Source organism: Labrus mixtus, chromosome 10, assembly GCF_963584025.1.
Source record: "Labrus mixtus chromosome 10, fLabMix1.1, whole genome shotgun sequence".
NCBI lineage: Eukaryota > Metazoa > Chordata > Actinopteri > Labriformes > Labridae > Labrus > Labrus mixtus.
The window spans coordinates 10,219,715-10,246,845 of record NC_083621.1 but is presented as its reverse complement, the minus strand read 5'-3'; the positions used below and the strand labels follow the sequence as shown (position 1 = coordinate 10,246,845).

At 40.3% G+C, this 27,131-nt stretch overlaps 3 protein-coding genes across 3 annotated transcripts in view; 1 reads left to right on the top strand and 2 right to left on the bottom strand.

Moving 5' to 3' along the window:
* Positions 1–5,288, bottom strand: part of LOC132981918 (Kv channel-interacting protein 1-like) — a 36,873-nt gene extending 31,585 nt beyond the window's left edge. The window contains exon 1 of the mRNA XM_061048049.1: positions 4,952–5,288. Within this exon, the coding sequence (XP_060904032.1) occupies positions 4,952–5,039 (88 nt within the window). The 5' untranslated portion in view covers positions 5,040–5,288. The remainder of the gene's footprint in view (positions 1–4,951) is intronic.
* The window catches only part of selenoh (selenoprotein H), a 291,866-nt gene that overhangs the window by 43,869 nt on the left and 220,866 nt on the right, over positions 1–27,131 (top strand). The window lies entirely within an intron of this gene.
* LOC132982576 (coiled-coil domain-containing protein 88B-like) lies at positions 13,077–26,127 on the bottom strand. Its single transcript, XM_061049126.1, is given in 18 exon segments — positions 13,077–14,202; positions 14,379–14,432; positions 14,520–14,684; positions 14,797–14,850; positions 14,943–15,073; positions 15,697–16,414; positions 16,570–16,806; positions 17,538–18,026; positions 18,187–18,243; positions 18,373–18,495; positions 18,946–19,062; positions 20,168–20,317; positions 20,859–22,250; positions 22,359–22,856; positions 23,722–24,546; positions 25,436–25,506; positions 25,509–25,568; positions 26,028–26,127. Coding segments are annotated over 16 exon segments (5,160 nt in total). The 3' UTR covers positions 13,077–14,202; positions 14,379–14,432; positions 14,520–14,546.

Sequence of the window (27,131 nt, the reverse complement as noted above, 5' to 3'; positions counted from 1 at the left end):
ACAAACCCGGGCTAATTTAAAAAAAAAGTGCAAACGAAAAATGCAATTTAGCTTTTTATTAACTGCAGATAAGTTGTATTTCTTTACCTAAAGTTCCTTAGTGGTTTCTGTGAACTGAATACCAACACAACTATCGACTCTCCTCCTCTGTGGCTCTCTTTTCCTCGCTCCTCAGCAGATAACAGTGATGGAAGTGTTAATTTATGCAGCTTAGGGATTGATTACAACAGAGTGGGGGGTGGTGTCGTCTCCTGTGAGAGCGTTTTCCATATGAATCATTATATTTTATATTAAACACACACTGTGTCCCCTCTGGCACATTAAAGTGACACGACAGCATTTTGGAGAAGAGCAGTACATGTGCACACACACACACACACACACACACAGGTGGGATAAGCAAATCACACGCAAATATCCAGCATCAAAGCTGAGACACACATGTGCTTACTCATATACAGGTGCAAAGATTAAAATCATGCACACACACACACACACACACACACATACACACACACTCTTCCATCTTTCTCCCATTCTTTCTGTTCTCATTTACCCATCCATCCTCTTCTCTGAATACAAATTGCAGCCAAGTCCGCCTAACTCCAGGAGGGGAGGGGGACCCTGAAGCGAGTGAGAAAAAAAAAAGAGGAGCTGTTGAATATTTCATTAAGCACTTATGAGGAACACCTCAGATCCGAGTTTCTCATTGCCGATGCCGGTGAACCCTAAGTCTGAAAAAAGAAGAACACCTTTGCGTCCGTCAGCATTCGTCAACCGTAGAGGAAGAGCTGCTTCATCTTTTTACATGCTTAATATTTAATGGTTCATTTGGTTCAGACTTCACTTGTGTTCTGATATACCTGGACAATATGGGATAATAATCTTTGTGAGAATCTAGGTTGAGGAATCTGACGCCATCTGCTGTGCAGTCCGAGAGAATCAGAGTAAGAAGAAAACATAAAGGCTTTGGAATTATTGTCACAAAAGTTAACGTCCAGATATCGTGAGCTATATTCAAATATAGGACAGTGGAGTCTTCCTGCTGTGAGCTGCTAGCGGAGACTTCTACCGAAGGAATATTCTTCCAGCCGAGCAAAGAGGATGATTAAGATTGCATTTTCCTCCTATTCCCCACAGAAGAAGCTTTGAAGACTGAGAGGAGTCAGCACATCTATCTTCTGTGTTTTGTGTCTCCTCCGAGGAGGGTTTGTTTTTGATTACAAGAAAACACCTCCTGGAATAGATTAAGCAAATTTCAGAGCATCAAAGGTTGATTTATAGTTCATTTTCAAAAGGAACAAGGTGGTAAAACAGACAAATAATGCAATGCACAAACAGGTGATGTGTTGGGTTTTAAAGTAAAATAAGATTCAAGTACCTGGAGGCTTCCCTCAGACAACAAGAAGGATTTACATGTTTAGTGGTTTTGTAGCTAGCACTATTTTATGTGCTGATAGCTCCAATCACCTGTGTCCAGACTACCTCAGGCAGGTGGATTTGTATGCCACTGAAGCACCTGAGGGGAGCGGATAAGTGAAATCATGTAGGATGTTTTCAATGGGGCAGGTCTTGACTGGGTGTCTTCAGGGTTCTCAGGGATGACAGGGAGCTGGAGAAAAACTGAAGGCAGTGCAGGGAGTGACAGACATAAAAAAACATAAAAAAAAGAAAACCAAGTGATGAAAATGATTTGTTCTTGTGAGTAGGAAGCTACGAAGAAATGAGCGAGCTTAACAACGGCCAATCCATTCTGAGATTTTTGTGAAGAAAGCAAATTAGAAATTCAACAGATATGGCTTTACACTAAACAATTACTGATATTATTAACTGATCATTTACAGTCAATAGTATTTAAAATGACTCTCCATACAACAGCAGTCTATAAAAACACTTTACAAGTGGATTCAATCAGTTTGAATTACAATAGATGTTTTTTTCAAAGCCAACATATTGCTTCGGCTAAAAAGGTTTTTTTATTCATTCTGTCTGACATAATAATAACCTGAATTCTGCTAAGATGCCTGTTATGGAAATCATATATATAAGATATATATGAGTGATATTCAAGAAAGGGAACGAAAAATATTCAATTCATTCCTCAATGCTTTCTTATTTTTTCAGGTTGTTGAGACTAATAGAAGTCTTTTATTTGTAAAAGGTAAATTAGAATGATACCACACAGATTCTTTACCCCTTGTATGGTTAACTGACGGTGCTTGGGTGTTAAAAATGGAAGCTAATTTTTCTCCCTGTCAACCTGTATTTTCTCGTTGCTACCAGCAGAGGTCGATGTTGCTCTGGTTGTGGTTCTGCACAGCACTAAACCCTTTAAGTATTCATTGTTTCTCTTTTCCTTTCAGTTCACTGATCACACAAACCATCAGCATTGTCCCCTTCAGCACCCATGCAGGGACCCAGCTAAAGCCCATTATGCTACTGAGAGAGTGCAGTAGAGCTATTCTTTCCCTACAATTTAATACCACCTCTCATAAACTGTCTTAAAACGCTGACTGTGTGTCTGTGTGAGTGTGGAAAGCATAGCCAGGCCTGTTGGCTTCAGAGAGGACGGGTCCCTGTTTAGCCTTTAATGGAAGAGGGAAACAATGCCAGTAAAATGATTGCCAGTTGAACACATAGACTGCATCATAAACTGATGGATTGATGATGGATCAATACCTTCTTTTTTAATATTTGGAGAGAAACTATGTGCTTGTATGACCTTTGGAGACGTGGAGTGACATGCCTCGACCTTTAAGTGTGTGTGTGGTTTTTTTTTTGCCTACAGCCCCTGAAGAGAGCGATATCAACTATTTCCCTAAAAGGGATACGAGACATTTTTCACTTTGTGGAAGGGCTTTTTTCAGACAAGTTGTATTTCAAGGAAGATTGAAACGGGTATGAATAAGGGTAAAGGCCTATTTAACCAATTAATAAAATAAGGAAAATATTTACAATAATGAGTGTTACTTAGTGAAACTTAAAATGCGCAGGTGTTTAAGAGGGTGGAATGAACAAACAAGTTGCATTATGGGAACTGTCGGACCAAGTTGCTGAACTTTGAGAGGACAGTGTTCGTGTTGTTTTTGTTGACGAGCTGCTGCACAATCTCCTTATTTTTACACGGACACAAAAGTGATGCAGCATTTCTGTCTTTGAACTTTCTAATAAGGAAAGCTGGTCCTCAGATTAATCATATCTTTGAAAATGACACACCATTAGACACTTTTAGCACAAAACAAATCCAAGAGAAGCTGCACTAGATCAGACTCCTATACCATTTCCTCCAAATGGCTTCATAACAGCCCAATTAACTGCCATCTAGTGACTGCTACAGACAACATCTGAAACTAAACTGGACCCAAGCACCCAGTAAAAACGTAGAGAGTGAAATTACTGCCATTCAACTACCAAAGAAGAAAATCAACTTTGTTTCCAGCATTTCAACAAAGAGGGCACAGTCTCACATCCTGAAATGGAAAGAAAGAGGTCATAAACACAAGCCAAAGAACTCCAAAACTGAAGCAGGATATTGAATGCTGTGTTCATGTGTGTGTGTCTGCGTGTGTGTGTGTCTGCGTGTGTGTGTGTGTGTGTGTGTGTGTGTGCATCTAACCCATTTGCTTTTATTGCTGTTGTCATATCTGATGTTGTTACAGATGTAGCTCTCACTCCTTTCAGAGCTCTGAACACATGCAGATGTAGACCTGTGTGTGCACGTAGCTGCATGTGAATCTGTGTATCAAATTGTGTGTGTTTCTGTGTGTGTGCTTGTCTTTTGTGTGCCTTGGTTGCTGACATTATGCAGTTTTCCGTGAATGTGTGGGTGTTTTCATGGCCATCTATTGGTACCATAAGTGTTTTCATACATACAGTATGTGCACATGTTTGTGTTTGTAATTCAATGTTTGAATTTTCTTACGTTTTCAGGACTGAGAGATTACACGATCCCTTTTTTTTTTTACTATGGATGCAACAAAACCTCAACAGCAGCTTCCTTGTGACGTAGAGCATGTGTGTGTGTGTGTGTGTGTATGTGTGTGTGAGAGAGAGAGTTAGGGAGGGAGGGAGAGTGAGAGAGAGTGAGACCTCGAGGGCAGTTCTCCCCACTGTATCTGAATGCTTGAGCCATCCAAAACATTTGCTCGCATTTGAGCATGTCTTTGTTTGAGTACTGTATGTGTGCCACTGACTCTTTTGATGTTTCCCATCCCTCCAGACAAAATGTCAACTGGCTGGAAAGGCTTCATAATGTAAGTGTGTACATGTTTGTGTGTACATGAATGTGCATGTGTGTGCCTCCGGGCTGCTCCTATGCCGCATACAGTTTCTGAAGCATTTCCTTTACTTAGTCTCAGCTTCAACAATAAAAGCATCGGAATAAGATCAAAATGCTGCAAGCACACAAAAATGCAGCAGTGAACTATGACCACTCCAAGCGCACACACTAAAGCCCGGCTAATGAATCACAATTGTAAAACCCTCCCCTTCCTCTCAGCACCCTGCGTGCACAGCTCCTCTTCCCCCGATGCCACACCAATAGGCTTTATTACTCACATGCATCACAGACACACACACACACACCCATGGCAATCTTCTCTTTATCAACTTTATCTTTCCTCTCTATTAGCTGCGTACTCCCTTCATCTCTGTCTCCTTCACTCCTCCCTGTGGAGAGCACGCCGAGCAGAACGAGGTCAACAGCAGACAAGAGAAGAGACAGGAAAGAGTCGTATGAGCTGAAGATGAAAGATGAACAGGATGGACTTTAACTTCTGCTTCTGTGATGCCTGCTCATTTGAAGCCTCGTCTGCTATGGTGTAACTTTTCTCAACACACTCGGCACACACGATGGGGGGGGGCTACTTTCTCCGCTTGCAACTTATATGAGATGCACCTGCAACAACAAACAAAAAAAAAACAGAAGAGAATTTGTCAAGGACTTACATACCTTTACTGAGAGTTCCAGTGACCAGTTTGTGCAGGGACAGGGCAAATTTGATAATTCCCTGTTTGCAGCGCTTTGCACAGCCTGTCATCCTGAGCAGGGACAAAGCAGCTAGGACAGGGCAGGGGGTCTCCAGGTCCAAATCAGCAGCAGGACTCCCAGACAGAAGTAGCAATCAATATAACTTTGGCTGGTGGAGCGTATGAATCCAACAGTGTGAAAGGAGCAGAGGAGAGTGTACTCTTCTGTCTGTGTTGCCTTTCCTCTCGCTGAGCTGGAGGGAAAGAGAGAAAAAAAGAAAGCGGTGATCTCCCTCCCTCTTCACCACTCCTTCACCTCCTCCTCCTCCTCCTCCTCCTCCTCCCTCTCTATCCCAACCCTGAATGTGTCCAAATTAGTGACTGCTTAAGAGCGAGGTGTGCATGCAGGGAGAGAGAGAGAGAGAGAGAGAGAGAGAGAGAGAGAGAGAGAAGAAGAAGAAGAAGAAGATGTGTGTTGAAGAAATAAGCTCTGTCCAACTCTCCAAGACCACTACAGCTTGTTAGAGGTGATCGTACAATCTTAGTTTCTAAGAAAACTTTATCTAAATGTGTTTTCTGCCTCCAGGATTCCAGTAATGAAGCAATCTCCTGAGCTTTCCCTGTTTTTCCTTTCTTCTTTTTTTTTTTCTAAGTTTCTTCCCTCCTGCTGATTGAATTTTTCTTCCACTTTTAAGTGTTGAAGCAGTAATCCACTTTCAGCACCGTAGACAATGGACAGCTCCTCACTATCCAGAGCAAACACACTGAGCGTGCTCCGTTTCCCTCTCTGTGCAAACACACACACACACACACACACACACACACACACACACACACACACACACACACACACACACACACACGACACACACTCCTCCTTAAACTCCTCCTACAGCCCTTATAGCTCAGTGAATAAAGTTCATCTGTTGAGTGTCTTCTTACGTTTCTCCTTCGCAAACATCAAACTCATTCCTGGGACTTATGAAGTTTATTTTTGTTTGTACTATTCTAAATGAAAATGTAACAATTTTCTTTTTAAAGTAATCAAATAACAAGCTGAGGAAAGCTTACAGTGCTGTTTGGGGTGCTCAATGCCGTTACTAACAGCCCACTTTATGATCAGCAATTAACTGCTATGGTAATGAATGCAATGTTAATGGTGATGAGGTTAGTTGTTGTTTTCTAACAGTAATGTTTATCCTCTTTTGTACCCGACAGTTTGTTGATTTGTTTCGTTTTCTGTCTTTCCTTTAACTTTAATCTTCTCTTCTTAATTGAATGTATTATTGTGGGTGAACGATATGAAATGAGGGGAAAACCAGGAGCACAAAGGTTATAAAATAAAAGTATTCCGATTATTTATCTATGAAATATAAAGGGATACAAATATGTAAAAATGTAAATATGCTGAATTGTTATGAGGAATAAATGTTAATCATCACAGACACAAAAGAAGTGAACAGTGAAGAAGTCAGAATTCACTGTTAAGAAAACGTGATGTTTCTGATTTTGTATTACTTTGTTGGATGTCTTTGCTCTAACTTGTTTAGTTATGATAAACCGCAGAGTGTGTTTTATTTACAGCAGCAAAACTTTGATATCATATAGACACAAGCTGAGATAAGCAGGTGGTAGTTTGTGTTTGAAGTATAAGTACTTTCAGTGATTAATGTTGATACATTTCTGGCGTTGTATTTATGAATTTCTAGATTTGCTCACACTGGCTTCTCGTTTGGTGACCTGTTGGTCTGTTTAATTACTGTTAATGACATGTGAACGTAATTGTCTGAATGCTGCTGTGACTGTTTGTTTCCTTTATATTTTCTTGGCTTCTTTCAACAACTCGGTAGGCTGTGAAACTGTATTGCACTTCTGGGATTAATAAAGTTGTCTGAATCTGAATCTGAATCTAACGGGCCATAAATAATGAACTAATACTAACACTTCAAGTCCCAATGAAACAGAAGCTTGAGAGTATCGAACTGCTATGTTGTCTCTATTTTCAACTCAAATGTGATCAAACCAATCACAAGACAGAAGGCGGGACATAACATTGTGGTGAATTTGATTGGATCTTTAGCTTTGACAAAGCTTTTTAAATGGTGAAAAAATGAGGAAACGCCCTTGAGTGCAAGAGTCATGCAGCATTTGAGAGAATAGAGTTATGATGATATTTTTGATGTATAAAATTGGAAGATAATGCTTTATTGAAGTATATTTAGAAGATACATGAACATTAAACACAGGGACCAGGAAAATGTATTTTTCTATTTCATGGGGACTTTATAAACACATGGTTTTACAGTTTTATATCTCACATAATTATACTGTATTTTATCTTGAAATAGTAAAACAATAACTTTCAGAACCTACAACTATACTTTCAAATCAATAATAACAATATTTTGTGTGATGAATAGGATTTGTAGGCTTTAAGCAAACAGAGAATTTGCTTTTAAAAAATCATTTCAGAGGGGGAGAAAGAATGGAAGGTGATTAAAAAGATGAAACGCAAAAAGGAAATAAAGAAGTTCAAACGAAGTATTAAAATGAGCTCAAATCAGCCTCGGGTTGACAATAGTTAGTTTTTTATATTCTACTTTACTGTAGGATGGAGATTATTTATAGTACAGTCTCAGCTGTCGGCTGTAGCTTATTCTGAAAAATGTCTTAGTTTAAAGCTTTATCAAAGTATCAAGTGTCACATAGGTAAACTGTCAAGTAAAAGTTCCTTACATTTGAACATCACTTGATGTTAAAAGGACTCCGATATGGGACTGAAAATAAGCATTATATCGCTAAATCTTATTAGATATTGCAGATCTGTCTTTATTGATTTCTTTGAACCAATCTCATCTCATTAATAAATCTCCATCCACACAGGTTTACAGGTTGTATTTGACCAATATGGTAATAGATCACATGCTGTTGACCTTTACTCGGCCCCTGATCCAATCCTGATCAATCCTGAACAGTGCTGCCATGAAAATCTGAAACTTGCACTTAAGAGAACTGTAGAGAAAGAGTTCAAGAGAAAAGCTAGAAAACAAAGAGGCACATAGGAGAGAGGAGGGAGGAGAAATAGGAAGCAGGGGCATAATCTTATAATGTCCTTTCTGCACATTTCTGGGCTATATTTAGTCCTGAAGCATATATGGAGACTGGACTGAGGGCTAGAACGCGAAATACAGCGCAAACGGCAAAGTTAGAAGAGAAATGAAAAAACAGATTTAAACAGACATTATGGGGAGGGGGGGTGGGGAGAGAGAAAGAAAGAAAGAAAGAAAGAAAAGCCATGAAACAATGCAAATAAAAGGCATAAAAACTGTTGGAATGAAGAGATTTGATAGAGGAGAAGGAGCTGAGGAGTTTGCCAAGAGCAGAAGCCGGGATTTCAAACTGAGAAGAACTGAGAGGTTCGGCAGTGATCAATACTGTTTCCACTGACTCTGAAGGCTGATTTTCATTACAGCGGAGGAAGGTGGGAGAAAGAAAAGAACATAAGAGGGAGAAAACAAGAGGAGGGAGGCAAAGCAAGTCGAAAAAGGCAGAGCGGGGAGGAAGAAGGGGGAGGTTTGTTTGCTCAGGCACCACCACTGTTTTGGCTATTAAGCATGAAGGAGATTACTGAGTGGGGGAATTTGCATAAACATGCTTCTCTATTACCGCCCCCATTGTTCATGATTAACGAGATTATGGCTGCCTGTGCGCATAGATTCAAGGATGTAATAGCAGTTAATTGCTTGTCTCGTCCCAAATTAGAAGTAGTGTTGTTTGATGTTTGTTTCAATTTGGATTTGCACAGAGTGATGAAGCGCGTTCTCTTTTCCTAGCAGTATAGAGGGCACCCGATAGGCAAGATGTGGAGCAGATTTGAGGTAACTGGAGTAGAAGAGAGGAAAAGAGAGAACTGGAGTTTCAAGAAAGCAATAAAGTCTTCTCAAATTGAAGTGAAAAAGGGGGCCAACTGGCAAAGAAAAGAGACGACGGACAGTTTTATAAGCTTTAAGGGTGGGAAAAGTTACGAGATGAAAGGCGAGATGAGGGTTGTATGAAAGAGACGGAGCTGAATGCAGAGATAATGGTGTATGAAGAAAGTAAACAAAGAAGGAAGAATAAGGAGAGGAAAAACAACGAAGATTGGTTTGAAATAAGAAGGTAATGTAAAGAAAAAATAGAACAAAACAAGAGGAGGGGGTGGAAGTTGGTGAGAGAAAATGGGTGAGACAAAACGGGAGGAGATTGCTTTGAACGCTGTAGATCTGTCAGAATTGAATCACAGGCGGCCAGCTGTAAGCTCTGATAGTGCTCTGCCTCTAAATATAACAGGCGCTGAGATGGACTGATACGGCCACAACAACAGACGCAGAGATGGTGAGAATAAAGGAGGCTTCATCCATGGAGAACAGAGAAAGACAGGATAGAAAATGCCAAATCTGTGCAAATATGAAAAGGGATGAGCGCTCAGCAGGCAGTCATTTTCATGTGGTGACATTTTTAGAATGTGTGTGTGTGTGTGTGTTATAATGCAACTCTAGACCCAGCATTTAACACACATACTCTCAGCAAGGATAGTAACACAACCACAACAACAACAAAAAAAAAACCTCCCAGCATGGAGACCCATCTGCCCAGACACAGCAGCAGGAGAAGCCCACTTATAGAGAGTGTGAGCAGCAAGAGTCGCCCTCGAGCTCTGAAAGTCCACTCACCACACCACTTGAGCCCCGGGCTGCTCGAGGTGTCGGGGGGAAGTGATGGAGTGACGAAGTCGCCCCTGGGTGAAATTAAAACCACAAAAGTGTTCGTCTTCTCCTGTTTCTCACACACACACACACCCCCCCCCCTTTCAAGATACTCTGCAGATGACAGTAGCACACAAAAACTGCTAATACACACACACACATATAGAGAATATTATATTTTTCCAGGAAGCTTGAGCCCAGCTGCGAGACTCTTTTTATCCACAGCTCCAAGACAAGACTTTCAAGCACACACGCACTTCTTCATGAGCATCATATATGTTGGCGGTGTGTTTTAATGATGAAGGTGAATCTCCCTGGAGAGTGGAATGAGAGTCCTCAGGGTACAGCTGAGCTGAGCTTATTTCGGCTGATTCAGCATTAAACAACTGCACTGCAGCTTTAATTTAAGTTCATTTAAGTGGTGCAATGTAGGGCTACAGAGGCCCGTCATTAATCTTAAACTTGAGTCTAATCCAATAAAAAAGTCAACGTAAAGCTGGTAAGTGTGCATGCATGCTCATGACTTCAGTGCAAACCTTCAAATACTTGATTCTGTTTGCAGCAGTTTCCACTAACGTAGGGCCAAAATGATTATAGTTATTATAATTATTATTATTATATTAGATTTGATTGTTAATATATAATACAATGAATATAATACATGATGGTTGTACATATAGGGTTTTTATATATGCTTTATATTCTGAAACCATAATGTATTGAGAAGCATATTGTGCATTGAATGTATGAAATGTAACAACTCTGGCTGCTGATCTATTGGAACAATATTTAACGGGGACACATGCAGTGAACATTGCTTCATATTTCAAATACAAAGTAGATGCCATGCATACAAGTTTCTAGCCGTGGCTAATTTGCAACCAATTCAACATTTTGAAATCTGTTAGTTTGGAGGTTGTGTGTGTGTGTGTGTGTGTGTGTGTGTTTGAGGAAAATACATTCTAAGAAGGATGAAGACTTATCCAGGCTACTGACATGCATTTACTGTTCATGTCCACCTCCTAATTGAAAATAAAGTAACCAATGCATAATTACAAAGTGTTTGTTTCATCAATCTATGCACAATTATAGTTCAGCTTGTAGATACACTGTTCTGTTCGTGGTTGCTTTTTATTCACACTATATCTCTAAAAACAGCAAAGTACTTCAAGCAACAATATGTAGGAATTTGATTAGGTGCGTTTTGACGCCCACCCATGTTCTCTGAGTTCAAATGCACCGTTGTAAGAAACTGTTTACAAGATGGTACCAAGCCTGTGAGAAGCTTAACAACCATATAGACTGACAAGGTACAGCAATACTACCAGACTGCACACATGTGACTCTGCAAGTGTCTTCAGCCCGCAAACTGTTTGCACGTGTAGTAGTATTTAGTGTTTGAGTATTCAACTGTTGCCATGACATCTATGGGCTGTGGCTGAATGGCTACATTGGAGACTCTCTTATTCTCTTCTTAGCTTCATCCGTCAGCGTCCTCTTAAGCCATCGTATCAAACAGTGCAGAGACGGGCTAACTGGCTTCTTTTGGAGGCTTGTGTGTAAACCATAGGCTTTGGAAACCCATCGATGGAGGTCGGTCAACCTAACGACAGGCAAAGAGCTGAAGCTGAGGCAGGCCTTAATATTAACCCTTCATAAAATCAAAAAGGGTGAGTTATAATAAAAAAATTCAACCCCACCACAGTGTGCGCAAATAAAGACATGAGCTATCCAAACCCAATTCGTTTTTTTGAACCAAGCTGTAAGAATGTTTAGCCTATTTCTGCGGTAAAAACAGGGATTTTTGAATAGGTGTGTGTGTGATTTTCTGAGCTTCTGCAGCCAGCCTCAAGGGGCAGTCAAGGAACTGCAGCTTTTCGAACATCCACATCGGCATCATTGGTCAACGCTGGAGATTGCCGCTTCTTGGCCTGCTGGCAAAGTAACATTCCTCTAGTAAGGAGTGGTATAGAAGCGATTGGGCTGCGCTGTGGGTGTAGGGGAGACGTCACTCTCCCTGTTGAAAGTTATTGTGCTATCAAATCGACCCTTGAAACTACTGTTTAATGGTGGAAAAGTGTCATATTGTTGCTTGAAATGTTATGACTACTTAAGTAGGCTACTTATTACAGTACTTCAGCAAATGTTGCCTTGTTAATTTATTTTCTATCTCTGCAAAAATCTGCAAAAAAAAGATTTAAGAGGAAAAAAGAAGTTTGGTCTGCTCACAGTTGAGTTTTCCACAGTGATACCCCACGGCAGAAAAACAGACTCTTCCTCCAGCTGGTACTCCTCTTTCTGTTGAGCACGAGCCTTGACGTCTTCAGAGGAGCTCCCAAAGCTGCTGAGCACTGAAGGTGATTATTAAGCTCCCTTTTTTTTTTTTTTTTTTTTTTTTTTTTTAAACCTGCTGACGCTACTTCCTCCTGCGCTCTTATGTCAGGTTTTGGTAATGCGCCTGGTTTGTACTGAATGGAAAAGCAGACACTAAGATGTTTTAGGCTACTTGAGCCTGTCAGCATCATCCACTCCACTAAATCTGTGGTGAAAGCACCTGTCAGATAAGGCAACAGAGTTACACACACACACACACACACACACACACACACACACACACACACACACACACACACACACACACACACACACACACACACACACACACACACACACACACACACACACACACACACACACACACACACACACACACACACACACACACACACACACACACACACACACAGTACCTGTGAAAACATCCAAAAATGGCTACCACCTAGCGTTCATTCATGGTAAGTGATAACATGTCATTATTTGCACAATAACTTTGATCACTGTCTGATTAAAACAGTGGTTCTCAAACTTTTACTGTCATGCTCCCTCCATCAAGATTATGAACATTTCACCATGACTGGTTTCTGCAAACACATGAATGAGTAGCAATTATTAACACTTTCTATCTACATTATATCTACTTGAACTACTTAAAGTGTTCAAAGATGAAAAAGCTGACTGTGACCACGTCACTGGTCACACCCCACCCTACCCCTGTCATGTTTTAGCATGACTGTGGTCACTCCCCACACTTTGAGAACCACTGAATTATATCCAAGTATCTTAAAATCTTCATGTTCAACGGGCTAAAAATAAGTCAGATTTGTATCATTGTTACAATGCATTATTCAGATATTTGAATGGGTTATCAGCAACATATTTGACGGCAAAAGAAACATTTCAATTTATCGGAAAAACATATATTTAAAGATGAATCTTTTTTCTTCTCTGGACCTGATCTTTGCTTTGGATTCATGTTGAACAAAACTTCTTTCACCAGTACACATGTACGCACTGAAACTGAAATGTATATTATATCATATAAACATTTATTCTCTGTACAGTCTTTAGGAATCAATGGGAAATCAATATTTTCTTTAGGCTTAGAAAAATACTTTTGCTGCACCATGATCACTTTGCATTCGCACATACAGTACATTAAGTAGCAGAAGAATCTCAGGAGTTTATAACATCGTATAAAACAAAACAAAAACGTGAGCGTGCATAACATCTATCAGTTATTAAAAACAAAGTGTCTCTCATACAAAAAGGCGCACAGAATGTGGTATATTGGCATATTTTTCATAATTATCTCTACAAAAAAATATCCGTGATATTAATGTAATCTTCTAGATATTCATAATGACTGTGTGCAAATTGCAGAACGTAAATAACACCTGGTTTCTGTGTGTAAGGTAATCCCGTAGTCTTATGCAGAGTAAGTCTTTGGAGAGAATCAACTTTTTCCATATTTGGCTTCATGTGGAGTCAAACTCAAGTACAATGACCTCTGAGTACAAATGTTGCGTCGACATCTCAAACAGTGTATGTTTCTTTAAAAAAAGGCTTTTCATAAAGTGAACGTCTTTTTAGTCAATCGTTCAAGTCACAGAGTCCAGAGAGGCAGACGAAGCGGTACAAACAGGACCTCCTAGTTAACAGTGTTCAAATGTGCAGCAGGGAAAGACTTCCAAAGTTTTCAGTCCTGTGATGTTATCAACAGTTATGAAAAGTTAGAGTCACAGGCAGATTTTGACAGCATGATTGATCTTGTCTTCAGTTTGCGTTAAAGTAACTCTTCTATCAGTTTGTCAGGATTTGTATAATTGGCGGTTCCTCTTGTAAACATGTCGTCCCATCCTTTAAAGGGGCGTGTCCAGCGGGCAGGACTCTGAAACAGAAACTTCTTCCAACAAGGTAATCATCACCTGCTCGTACATGCAGATTATCTGCTTGGTGTTTTGTTTGACATCTTCAGTAAACCGTGGTGAGGTTTGCATGGCCACAGGTCATTTCATGTTTATAGGCTAAACATTACAATGTGAAATTAGTTTTTCTGATTAGTTGACCTCAACCTGAGGTTGACCAAGCCGTGTGACAGTGTCTCGCTCGCTGTCTCCTGAGCTGGAGGTCAGGACGCTCCCTAAGAGGGCTGTGGACGGAGGGGCAGACATACGCAGAGCAGAGGAGAAAATAGATCATGAAACAAGGGTTGGAATAAAAGTTCCTTCAAGGTCTTTTTAGTATATTAGCAGCATGAGATTAGACATGTGTGACATTTATTTAATTACATTTAATCTGACCCATGGACAAAAAGACAGAACTTACCATTCAGACCTTGTCACAGAAAATTCATGTTTTCACTAAGAGGTTTCCATTATCCTTCAGATAAAAAATAATAAAACATTACATTATTAAATGAAGTTATTAATAATAAGTCTAATAAGCTTGTCTAATAATAGTACTTACATGTTGGTTTTTGCCATCCTTTTTAATCTAGTCAGGGCTGTTATGGTGTGTTCTGCCTGAAGTACTGTACAAGGTGTGGACACTGTTTGATCTGAGACCATTAGAGCCCAGCGTCTGGACACTGATCTGGACCGGGAGACTCAGGTTGACATTTTCCAGAATACACTAAAGAATAAAAAGACAAAATATTCAATACATGAAATGCTGTTACTGAGTTTGACTTTTGAAGGGTGCACTGAAGCACACAGATGTTTAGGGTGAGCAGAAAATGAGATACCTTGGTGCAAGCTGAGCTCATGACAGATTTGTGGAAGTCTCCATCGACCAACACCTGACGGGTGACAGGTCAATTATTTTAGACGGATACATCTTCAAGATTAAAAGTCTATGTGTCAGTTTACAGTTGCGGTTTGTTCTGCTTACCCGGTATCCGTACACAAATGTGCCGTTACTGCAGCCGAGCTCGTCTAGCGTTGGCCTCTCCCAGCCAATCAGGAGGCTGCTCTGGCCCACTGTCTTGATTACCTCAACAGAGCAAACCTTGGCTGGAACTCCTGAGGTAATGGGGAAAAGAGACATTAAGCACAGCATGCTATCATTATGTAAAGAATATTTCATATTGAGTGTACTGTACCATGTTTACAACATTACCATTTGAACAAACTGTTTTATTTATTTCTTTGGTTAGTTACAGGTTACTTTCACAATATACCTTTATAATATCTATTTAATTTAAATTCTTCCGTATTAATTAACAAAAAAAGAACTTGCAGCAAAGTGAGCTCACTAACAAATCCAAGCGATTAAGTGAAGGTTTGTAGTTGTGCACTGCAGTGTGATGCTGTATTTGCAATAAACAGGGAAACATCGAAATGTCATCATTTCTGCTTAAATTTCCAACAAGATTAATTCTACAACAAGACATTGAAAAAGAGGATAACCCATTTCTAAGCTGTGTGTAATCCCATTGCCAAAGCAAACAACCAAGAAGTAATACTGCACAATCATTAACTGCAAGATTATGCACAAAAGCTATGCAAAGAGCTTGTACAAAAGTTTCAGGGCATGCAGTTTTATTGTCACATCAATAAAACAACATTTCATCTACCAGGATTTTAAGCAGCTGTGTGTTTGCCTTAGTGAAAATGATCTCAATTATTGGGTATATATGCATTACCTGGTTCCAGCCTTGTTGTCTCTGTCTTTTCAGGAGCAGCAGCGGACTTCACGGTAGACTTGATGGTTCTCACAGGAAAGCAAGGAGCTGACTGAGTCGGGGAGGCAGGAAATACAGGCCCGTCATAGTCAGGGGCAGCACCATTGGTTTGAGGAGGTGTGTTACAATGATTCACCTTTTGGGCAGTTGTGTCTGAGGCAGTGTTCTTTGGATGAGTGTCAGAACAGATTAAGACATCAGAGTCAACCATCGTGGTCCTCTGAGTTAAAGGAGAAGAAGCTGCATGTTTCGCATCAGATATGTCCGTGAAGGCAGCATTTGTCTTCGTCTGTTTTGGATCTATTTTTGTATTAGAGCAACTGCTCGAGTCAGATTCAGCTCTGCTAGGGTCAATGAACGAAGAGCTGGAAAGAGCAGATGTAGTTTTAGATACTCCTGCTTTAAAGTGATGGTGAGTAAACATGTTGGGATTGACTTCAACATGAGCAGACCTAGAGGTAACTGCAGTATAAAGTGTTGTCTTGGCAACAGGTGTGGTGGTCACTGCTGAAGTGGACTTAGCTTTGCTCAAAGCAGTGGTGACTGGGAGAGAGTTGGTGTCTGTTTGATTGAAACTGATGCTCCGCTTTGCAGTCAGAGAGGCCGGTCCCAGGTCTGCAGCTGGAGAAAATGAGAGACATTTCCTGGGCTGCTGTAGGCGTCCTCTGCTCACTTGACCCTTGAATCAAAGAGACACATGAACATGAGGTATATTCATATATTATGGCTTTATGGGTTCTTGTTTAAAGACATCAAACTGCATGATGACAAATACATAAAAGTAGTGTGATTTTTCATTCATACTTTGACACGAACCCATCATCTTCAGCGTACCTGATAGCTGCTCTTCATAGTCGTCTGCAGTTGCTCATGTAGGTTAAGGATCTTTTCAGGACTGCTCAGCCTCCTGCTCGCACTGACTCGTGTCCTGCAGAGAGCAGTAGTACTCAGTGAGGAACCAGTCGACCTGGAAAGGTCCAGGTAGGATTTTCCTTTGATTTCTGGTTTCTGAAATCCTAGTATTTCTGTTGCGCTGGTTTCTTGGATGGGTCCACTGGTTGGGGGACAGAGCTGTAGTCGGAATGAGATAAAGCCGATTATAGTTTTTCTATTAGTTGTTTTTTTAACTCTTAAATACAAACAATTTAAGGTTTATGGTTACTATGTATAAAGTATTCATAAAAATGTCAAATTATTTTATAGACTCAGAGCCTGGACCACAAATAAGTGCTTTTTCTTGACTTGCCACCATGCATGCCAATAAGAAACCAGTAAATGGTGCATATGTGTACATGAACATGAAATGTTAGCCTGCATACAAACGACTGACGACAAGGCCTCTATCTTTCATTGGTATATTGCTACTTATAAGGTTCACAAGGGAGAAATCTGACAGTAAAATAAACCTGTTTGATGTACATATTGGCATCTGACTACTTTTTAAAAACACATTTGAACACTTTTAACCCATCTTTTTCTGTTAAATATCTGATTAGGATCACTATAAGACCTCATAATTTATAAGAAATAATAATAAGTCTTTTTCAAATTAGATATTTGCTTCTTTATTTAAATTATCTTTCTCAATTGACAAAAATATGGATGTAAGAAGGGATTGTCTTGCAAAAATACAAGACCTAACCTTGATGAAGTTGCCCTTGTTGTGATTTTTCTTTAAGTAGTACATAACGATTCATTACGTCCCAAATGTTGCAACCAAAGGGCACAACACATTTTCTTTAAAAGCCAGCAATATGAAATAAATACATTCTGAGAGCAGTGATGTTTGCATATCATCTCACCTTTTCTGTGTCCGTTTGGAAACTGGCATGCTCTTGCACAGGGGAGTCTGTCTCAAGTGTCCCTGTAGGTGCAGGTGAGACTTCACCGCTACAGTCTTGGTGATTTTTCGAGGATTCATTGGCGACTGAAGAGATTTCAGGATTTTTTATTTCTCTACATTTACCAGCAGAATCAGTTGTACACATGTTTTGGACCTGCTGATTCAAAAGAGGGGATATAGTGCAGCAGCTCTGATCAGGCGTGAATCCTCTGCTGTAGTCTTGAAGTTTTAAAAGAAATCCTGGCGTAAATCCAGTACTGTTCTCCTGAGTCTTACATCCTGGTGTGAATGCTGCAGAGTAGTCCTGCAGCACGGTGTCACTGAGCAGTTCCTCAACCTGCTGCGTGAGGATGGGGTCCACAAAGCCTCGACTGTTCATGGTCTTAATCATCTGAACCAACAAACTGTTCCTCTCCTGACACTTCACAACCAGGCAAGAAAGCTTGGCCTGTTGTCAGAAAAAAAACACACGTCAGAAACACTGTGCTCCTATTTATATGAACACAGTTTTAACTTAAAGCTCAGTGTAAGTCATACACTGCAAATGAGGGTTCAGTGACAAAAGAACAAATGATGTAGGAACAAAAAGCTCTTTCTGTGTTCTCCACCTTTAAAGGAGCATTGTCCAGATCCTTTGGACTCCTCTTTTTCAGGAGAGCATCATACTATAAAGAAAATACAATAAAAACACCATTAATATGAACACAAGAATCAGATTCAATCTTACCAACTCATGAAATAAGTCTGAAATAAACTGCATTCCCTCCCAAAGCCGGCGCTGAATGGTTACCCACCTTAGCTCTGATGTTGTTGTATTGTGTTCTGAGTGAGACTAGAGCAGTGCCCACATCTTCTTTGCTGTCCTGCCCTCTCTTTAGAGCGATATATTCAGAGTTCAGCTCCTCTAGTGCCACTGTCTGAGAGGTTTTACACACATTTAAGCACACACACAAACAAACAAACAAACAAACAAACAAACAAACAGGAACAGATCTATGATGAGAACTGATCTTGGTGTAGGTTGGTCTCAATATTAATGCATTTGCCTTTGTATGTAGTGGCTCCGGTTTAAGACTGTATTAAAAGTCACAAGGATGAATAAAAGGTGATGCTGAAGATTCTTCAATTCAAACAACATCTCAGTTTAAGAATGTGACAATATGAGCCTTGAGTCATTCAAAAAAGGAAAATCTTATCATGAGTTTGGAGATTTACTCAGGTTTCCGTAGACATTTTTGCAGTTTTTTTCTTTTAATCAGAAAAATGAACACATAGAATGACTGTTTGCCAAACTTTTTTCTCGTCTGTGTCACATGAAAGATAAGTTGAATTCAAATCTGGTGATAATAAAGGCGCCTTCACCTTACCTTAGCTTTGAGCTGAGCTGTCAGCATGTTGTGTTGCTCCTCTATTTGTGCCTTCAGTGACAAAGCTTTAGTCTTCTCCCTGACCACGCCTGTCACTTTACTCTGCAGCTCGTTCACCTTCAGCGACACAAACACTTGTTAGTTCCAACAGATAAACAAGAGACAGACAAAGTAAACAGACACACACACTGACTATTAACTCCTGGAGGGCTTCTTGCATTATGTGTGTATTTCAAAGGTATGTATGCTCCATGAGTCTTTCTGAACTGTACATGTGGTTAATCATTTCAGGTGGTTACAGCATTTTACCACCTGAAAAACATCGCCAAAGTGAGGCCATTTCTCTCTCTGAGCCAAACAGAGAGACTAATGCACGCTTTTATTACTAGCAGGCTGGACTATTGTAATGCTCTCCTTTCTGGTCTTCCAAAAAACACAACAAATCGGCTTCAGCTACTACAAAACTCTGCCGCACGAGTACTGACAAAGACCAGAAGGAGAGCACACATCACACCTGTTTTAAAATCTTTACACTCGCTGCCTGTTAGTTTTCGTGTTGATTTTAAAATTATTTTATTAGTTTATAAAGCATTACATGGCCTTGCACCAGACTACCTATCAGATATGATTTTAGCTTATGAACCAGTACGGCCCCTCAGATCCTCCAGTTCCTCTCTCTTAGTTGTTCCACAGAGCAGGACAAAAACCTTTGGCGATGCTGCTTTCAGCTGTTACGCTCCGAGACTGTGGAACAACCTTCCTGAGGGTCTGAGAGGAGCCCAGAATATCGAGATTTTTAAACGCAGTCTTAAAACTAATTTATTCAGTCTGGCTTTTATTTCGTGTTTTATATCAATTCAAATCTTAACATTACTGTATTGTCTTTTTATCCTACTACAATTTTAAATATTTTCCTCGTGTATTTATTTTAATATCTTGTTGCTTTTATGTGTCGTATTTTATTTTTATTCATATATTTTAGTTTTAATTCTTATTGGTGTGCATTGGTCTCTCAATGATTTTATCAATGATTTTATAAACTACTTTTCGCCAATAACTTTTCTGCACTCTTGTTAAGCACTTTGAACTGCAATTTAATTTGTCTGAAAGGTGCTGTATAAATAAAGTTTAATTGATTGATTGATTGATTAATAGTGCAGGAGACAAAACACGATTACAGTATGTCCAATGTCAATCTAAAAGGAATGATCGTGTGTAATACCTGGGTCTTTAGGCTTTCATTTTCCATTCTGGTATCTTCCATCTGATCGGCTATATCTGTCAGCCACATCAGGTTGTCAGCTTCTTGGGCTGCCTTTCTCTCGTCCTTCTCGCTCCTGACCTCCGTTTGATGCATCTCATTGTGCAGCCTCTGGGTCCGAACATAACACAAACATAACTATGAACCTCGTATATGTAAAAAAAAAAAAAGAAGAAAAAAGACACAGACAAACAAAAATCTGAAATGTGTAATATGTTTCAGATTGAGATAAACACGATATATATTTAAAATGTAAAAATTGTATTTATATATCCACCCCTCTGCTGCTAGTTACCAGTTTGATCACCAAAGTGCTCTTGTGACCTTAGACGTGTTAGTTTGACAAAATAAAGTCTTATTCTACACATCTTGGTTTGCAACAAATGTTGTTTATAAAAATTGGTGCAAACTTACATCTACTTTGCTTTTGCCCATTATATCTTGTGAGCTCTTTAGTTCTGCTCTCAAAGCTTTAATCTCCTGCAGCAGATCAGTTTGCTCCAGTTCATCATCTAACCATGTTATTTGAGTTCACAGTAATCCAAAGTAATGATACACAATCAGCCAGATGTCTCAAAAGTCATTCAAATTGACACTACATACACAAACATTATGCAAACAAAAAAAAAGCATTATTACATCACTCCTATACCTGCATATTGTTTCCTCTGTGGGCTTCAGTCTGACATCGTTGGGTAGCTCCTGTCCCAACAGCAGTTTCAGTTTTCTTTTCATCAGCACTGTTTGTATTCATCAGAAGCTGCTGCTGGTTCCTCCCCTCTGTTTGTGTTTGGCTGTGGTGTGCAGCTTGTAGGCTGTTTCGTTCCTCTCTTAGGACCTGTAGTAATATCTTTGTTTGTGTTTCTTCCTGTTTTAAACATCCGACCGACTGCTCAATCCTCTCTTTTTCTTCCATTAAACTACTAACTGATTGTTTTAACCTGTCCTGGTCTTCTTGCAAAGTGTAAAATGATTGTTCCATGTCTCTCTGTTCCTTCAGAGACATAAGAGAAGAAATTAATCCATCTCTCTCAATTTTTAAATCGAGCACCGCCTGGCTTAACTGCTCCCTTTCTGTCTGTAAACTTTGTAGTGATTGCATGATTTGATCTTTCTCTTCTTTTTCACTCAAGAGAGATTCAAACAGTGTCTCGTTTTCTGACTTGAGACCAGATAAACACTTAGCTAGCTGCTCTTTCTCCTCTTTCAGGTCACTCGTAGATTTTATTAACTGATCTCTTTCATCTCTCAGCCCACAGACAGTCCTGGTGAGCTGCTCTTTTTCCTGTCTGACACCTGCCAAAGACTGAGCGATGCTGTCTTTCTCCTCCTTCAGCCCCCAAACTGTCCGGGTTAACTGCTGTTTCACTTCTATCTGTGTTTTGACTGAGAGAGCTACTTCTCTCTGCTGCTCTCTGAGAGAATTTATGTCGTCCAGCAGTTCTTCTTGTTCTGTTTTGAGGCTCTGGACAGAGATGGTTTGCTGGCGGTTCTGGAACAGATCATCGCGATTGATTTGTTGAGGCACTGTAGCTGTTGTTGAATCATCTGGATGTTGATTGGACATCAGCTTTGGTTCATCCTCTTTAAGCACACTTTCCACCACATTTTCAACAGATTTTTCTTGGTCATATAATTGAAAACATCCTGATAATACAGCCGCGTTTTCAATCTGCAATTGAGATCCATGCAAGTCCTTTGATTCCTCCGTATGCTGTCCACTCTCCTCCAATCTTTGCTGCATCTCCATGATGGTGTTGAGATCATCCTCAGTCTTCTTGGTGAGTTCGGTAATCAAACCTCCATGTTCCTGGTTTTCCTGCTCTAATCTGGCAACATCTGCCTCTAGCTTGTAAATATGCTTCCTCAGCTGTGTATCCTCAGTCTTAATCTCATTTTCTCTTAGCTCAATGTGAGCCAGAAGCTCCTGGATCCGGTCCGCTAAAGCCCTGTTCTCCTGATTGAGAGCCTGGACAAGATCATCCTGAGCAAGGGCGAGACTGGTGTTACTTTCTGCTCTACCGCTGGAGAGTAATGTGTTAATCTGAGAAGGAAAAAGAGCAGGAGCTTGATCAGTGATAGACTGGAAAGTTTGTTTTTGATTTCATATCTGTGCAAAACCTTAAGCAGTACTGCAACCTTTGTGAAATACCTTTTCTTTTGAAGCTTCCTCTGCTTCTTGTTTGTCTTCCTCTTTCCTTAGTTTTATTTTCAATCGAGTATTCTCTTGAGTCATCACCTGCAGCTGCTCCTGAGTGTGCTGCAGGGCCACCTCCAGGCGATCACGTTGTTCTTTAAGTGCTTGAAGATCATCTCCAAACCCCAAGCTCCTGTAGGCTTCCCTCAGGGCATCCGATTCCTCACTGGGGCTTTCCTCCAGGTTAAGGATCCCTCTGGAGCACCAGGTGCCAATTTTAAACTCATCAACTGTCTCTGCAGTCAAGGACAGTGACTGGCGGCTCGGGTCGGTTTTGGAGCTAATATGGCTGAAGTGCTTCAGAACATCATCTTTAGGTGACGTGTCTGATTTGGCAAATGGGAAGTGATCCTCTGTAGCTGTCTGTGTGCGCTTTGCTGTAGCCTGGTGGTGAAAATGTGCAACTGCAGGGGAGTTAGGGAGCCCATTTTCCCCATTTGAGGTTCGATTTACCTGCAGAGAGATCAAAGTTGTGGGAAAAAGAGCAGAACAAAACAGAAAGTAATTTATGTAAACATGACAAAGCAATTCAAAATAAAAAACATGGTCCCAAATTCTTGCCCCACTTGATGTTAAGATTCACGGCTGTGCAATAGGTGGTAGTTATGTAACACTTGAAATCCTAGCAAGAGAGCTTTTCTCTTCAGAAGCATTCCCCCATGCTTAATACCTTCTCATAAAATAACAAGAAGGATTTACAACATTAAGCCAATAATAAGACCGCATCAAATATTTATTGAGCCTCTACTTATTTGTACAGACTCTTATTGTCTGGCCCCAAAACAAAAAGAGAAAATAAATCACAGAAAATAACTATCTCTACTACCGGTAATCCTCGACCAATGTATGTTATCATAGATGCTTTATTCTCAAGGACGCATATTTCTATCCCACATATTCCTGGCAATCCTACACACAGTGGTGCTGAAGTGAAAGCGGTTCAATTTCATAAGTAAATGGTTTAATGCTTTAGCAGTCTTACTTTTAAACTACATGCGGAACGACTGGCACAGAACACGTAAAAATGTGTTTCTACAAGCTACACTGAGACCAGACAAATGTTATAAATGTTTTCTGCTGAAGTTTAAGTACTTTAAACCATATACGTAAATCAAATAAACTAATAAAGAACTTTAAAGTGAAATCTTCTGGACCTTTTAGAGAAGTCTGTGACTCCACATTATCTGTGTTTTCTTGTTTTACTCGTCTCTCTTTTGTCTTCTGTTCTTTGGTTTGTCTTGACAAAACAGTTCTTGATACTACTGACAATACCGGATACAATAAATTGTTTTAATAATGATAAAGACGTTTTACATACTTCTTCAGAGCTCAACCCTGAGGGATGTAGAATACTGGAGGGCACAGGACAATCAGCAGGGCTGCAGCTGGGCGAGCTGGTCCCGGGGTCGAGACACGTGGACTCCGCGGTTTCAGATGACTGGCAGGATGTTTGGTTAGCTGCATCTCTGACGACCCGCGAGAGTCTGTGGTTCTCCTCTCTCAGCTCTTCCACCTCCTCCGACAAGAAGCTTTCACAATGCTTCAGCCGATTCAACTCGACCTTCATCTCCTCCACCGTGCAGCCCAAGAAGTGACTTTTCTCCTGGGCCCCCTGGAGCTGCTCCATCAGCCCCCTCCTCTGTGTCATCCCATGCTCCTCTCTCTCCAGCAGCACCTGGAGATCCTCCTGTAGGCTCAAGATGAAGCCTTGTAGCCTGACTTCATTTGAGTTCTGATTTTCTTGTATGTTCTTCTCTGTCTTTCCATTACTTGGCTGCCATTGCTTCCTCTTCTCCTCCTTTCTCTCCTCCTCTCCTTCACCCTCTCCTCTCATGGGAGGTAGCCTCTCCTGTTCTTCCCAGCGTGTCACTGTCCCAGCAGTGATTCTGACTGCACTTTTCCCCGTTATGCCAGTGGCAGCACTCACAGTCATTTCCAGTAGCTGCTTTTCTAAAGTGTAGATTCTGTTTTGCAGGGTCTGCTCTTTGTCCCGGGCCAGGCTGAGCTTTTGCTGGAGTTGGGTTTTAAAGGTCTCAAAGTACTGGGACTGGCGACTCATCTCGTCCTCTTTGGCCTTCAGCTGCCTCTGACAGCGCTGCAGCCGCTCCCTCCAAACCTGCTCCCCTCGCTCCTTGTCCTGAGTCTGAGGAGAAAAGAGACAAAGAAGGAGAAAGACAGAAAATATTACAATCTGAAATACAATAGTGGAGTCTGGAAAACTATTCAACACTGGTAGAATATGTCTAAAACATTGTACACATAGAAACACTGTAGTCCTGACTGTGTGAGAAACACAGGGATTTTTTTTTGGAGTTTGAATTATTTTTATCTACAGAACTTCTACAGTGTCATAACTTAAAGGCATGACAGATATACAAAAAACAAATCTCAAAGATTGAAAGTAAAGAAAATATAAATTGGAGAAGTGACAGGTCTCTTTGTTTCAGTTTTTTTGGGGGGGGTTTGCTAAATGTATGGCCCTTCAGAAGTCAACCCAGAAAAAAAATAGATGATGTCACCAAATAAGCATAACTTTATGAAATAAGAATTGATGTGATGATTTTTAAAAAAATGCCACAGATGTATAATAAACACAACATATCACATGTCTCTGTCGCTTAATTTCAACTTTTCACAACTGTCTACCATAAAAGTTCAAATGAAAGGTAAAAAAATGAATACACAAATGTAAACAGCCTCTGTGAAGATGTGCCTTTGGAGATGCTTGATGGCCTAGAGGTAAATACGTTAGCAAGCAAAAACCTGTAGCAAAAAAACATCAGCACTGAATAAAAAGGTATTCAACTTTTAATAATTAAGATAAACAGCAGCAGAAGGGAACAACATGTAGACCCTTTACCATTTATTCCTCCTATCCCTGCACACTGAACACGCATTTTAGTCTAGATCTGCTGTTGGGGTAATTAAAAACCTGTGTGACTAAAATCATCTTGCAAGATTCACACACCCACTACACTCTTCATGTTAGAGGTCATTGCCTGTTGATAGATTTAAAGATCCTGAGCACTCACCATCGTCCTGACCTCCTCCCTGAGCATGTGGAGTTTCTGGTCCAGCCTCTGGGATAAGTGTTGCATGCTGAGGCTAGCTGGTAGAGCTGCAGCAGTAGACTCCTCTCTGAGCTCTTCAGCTCTCTGATCCTGACTCCACAAGACGGCACAGACGAGATCACATGACATCATCCGATTAACTTCCCGTGAATTTTAATACCAACACTAAGCAGGATGGTTAAATATCTTCCTAAGGCAATTCATCTCAAAATCTACAAATGAGATTCAGTTTGAACCGTCTAATGTCAGAAAAGATGGAAACATGGGAAACAAATGTAACTCCTGTGTAGACAGCAGCAGCAGGAAGCTTGCATGCAAGTGTGCTGCACAGTCAGGTGCGTTTGATATGTGATAGCACCTTGCCCAAAAGTGCGTATATAGTGGCAGGTGTGTGTGTGTGTGTGTGTGTGTGTGTGTCACTGGATCTGCTCTCCTCCAGTCTCTCACCTGTTCCTAAGGTACTTGTCATTCTGGAGGGGGCTGCTTCACTATCTCAGGACCTTCACTCTGTTGCCTAGTTCAGATGGTGGTTTGGTCTCATTGAGTCCATTACTGTGGATCCAGAACTGCTTACGGTACTCCTCCTGTCTGATGAGGTCATGTGATCCTCGATTGAGTATCCTGTGGATATCCAGGAGTTTCACCTGTAACATGGTGTCAGATTTAGTCAGCAAAACAATACCGTACATTTTTACACAACTTCCCTGAAGTGCTTTTTTTTTTTAAGTACAACGAAAACATTTCAAACACACATACATTGGTAAAGATAGACATATATGAAGAAACAAACACAAAATACAGTCATCTATAATTCACCATGTCAACAGCTTGGTAGCAAGTAATCCAGTACAGGTGTCTCTCAGGTTACCACGCCCCCTAATCATCCTGTTTCCCCCTCTACACTCTCTGCCACATTTTACAAATACTATCATCCAAAAAAAACAAATTCTATTTTTTAAATGTTTTAAATCTATTTTAAAACATGCTCACGTTGTTGCTCTGGCAGAGAAAGGGGTTTTATCTGCTGTAATCATAATCATGCTATGTTCATATATATATTTTTTTTCATTTGTGTAAGAATGCAACATTCAGGATAACTTTGAGTAAAGTAAAAGTAAAATCAGAAAAAAATAATAATTGTCTGTTTTTGAGTAGTAACCCTAGTGACTGTTTTCCAAAACACTTAAATCCATATAACCTTAAGGATATGTACGAATGGTATATATTTTCAAAGGTAAACTTAAATAATAACCTGATTTTTAGCTCTGCATATCACAGCTATATCTCCTCAATGCAGTCAAGAGCTTCCAATAAGTTCAGCTTCGGCTCTGTGAACTTGGTTGTGCTGTTGTTTCCTTGGATACGGTACAGACACTGGACTCTGCCAAAATCCTTTATTTCCAGTTGGCACTCTTCTTGCTCAGTTAATCACTCGGCCATGTACTTTTCACTCCTCTTCTTCTCTCTCTCTCTCCCTTTTGTTTGATTTTCCAACCGGGCATTGCTTCATTTCAGACTGTGGCTCTTCTCCCTTTAATAAATCCTCTGATTCAGAGTTTTCTCTCAGTATATCTGCGTTAGCTTCTCACAGAGGAGTTAGTTTGTTCCAGGTCCAGGAATATCATCAGTAAACGTTATTTATAAATAAATATCACTT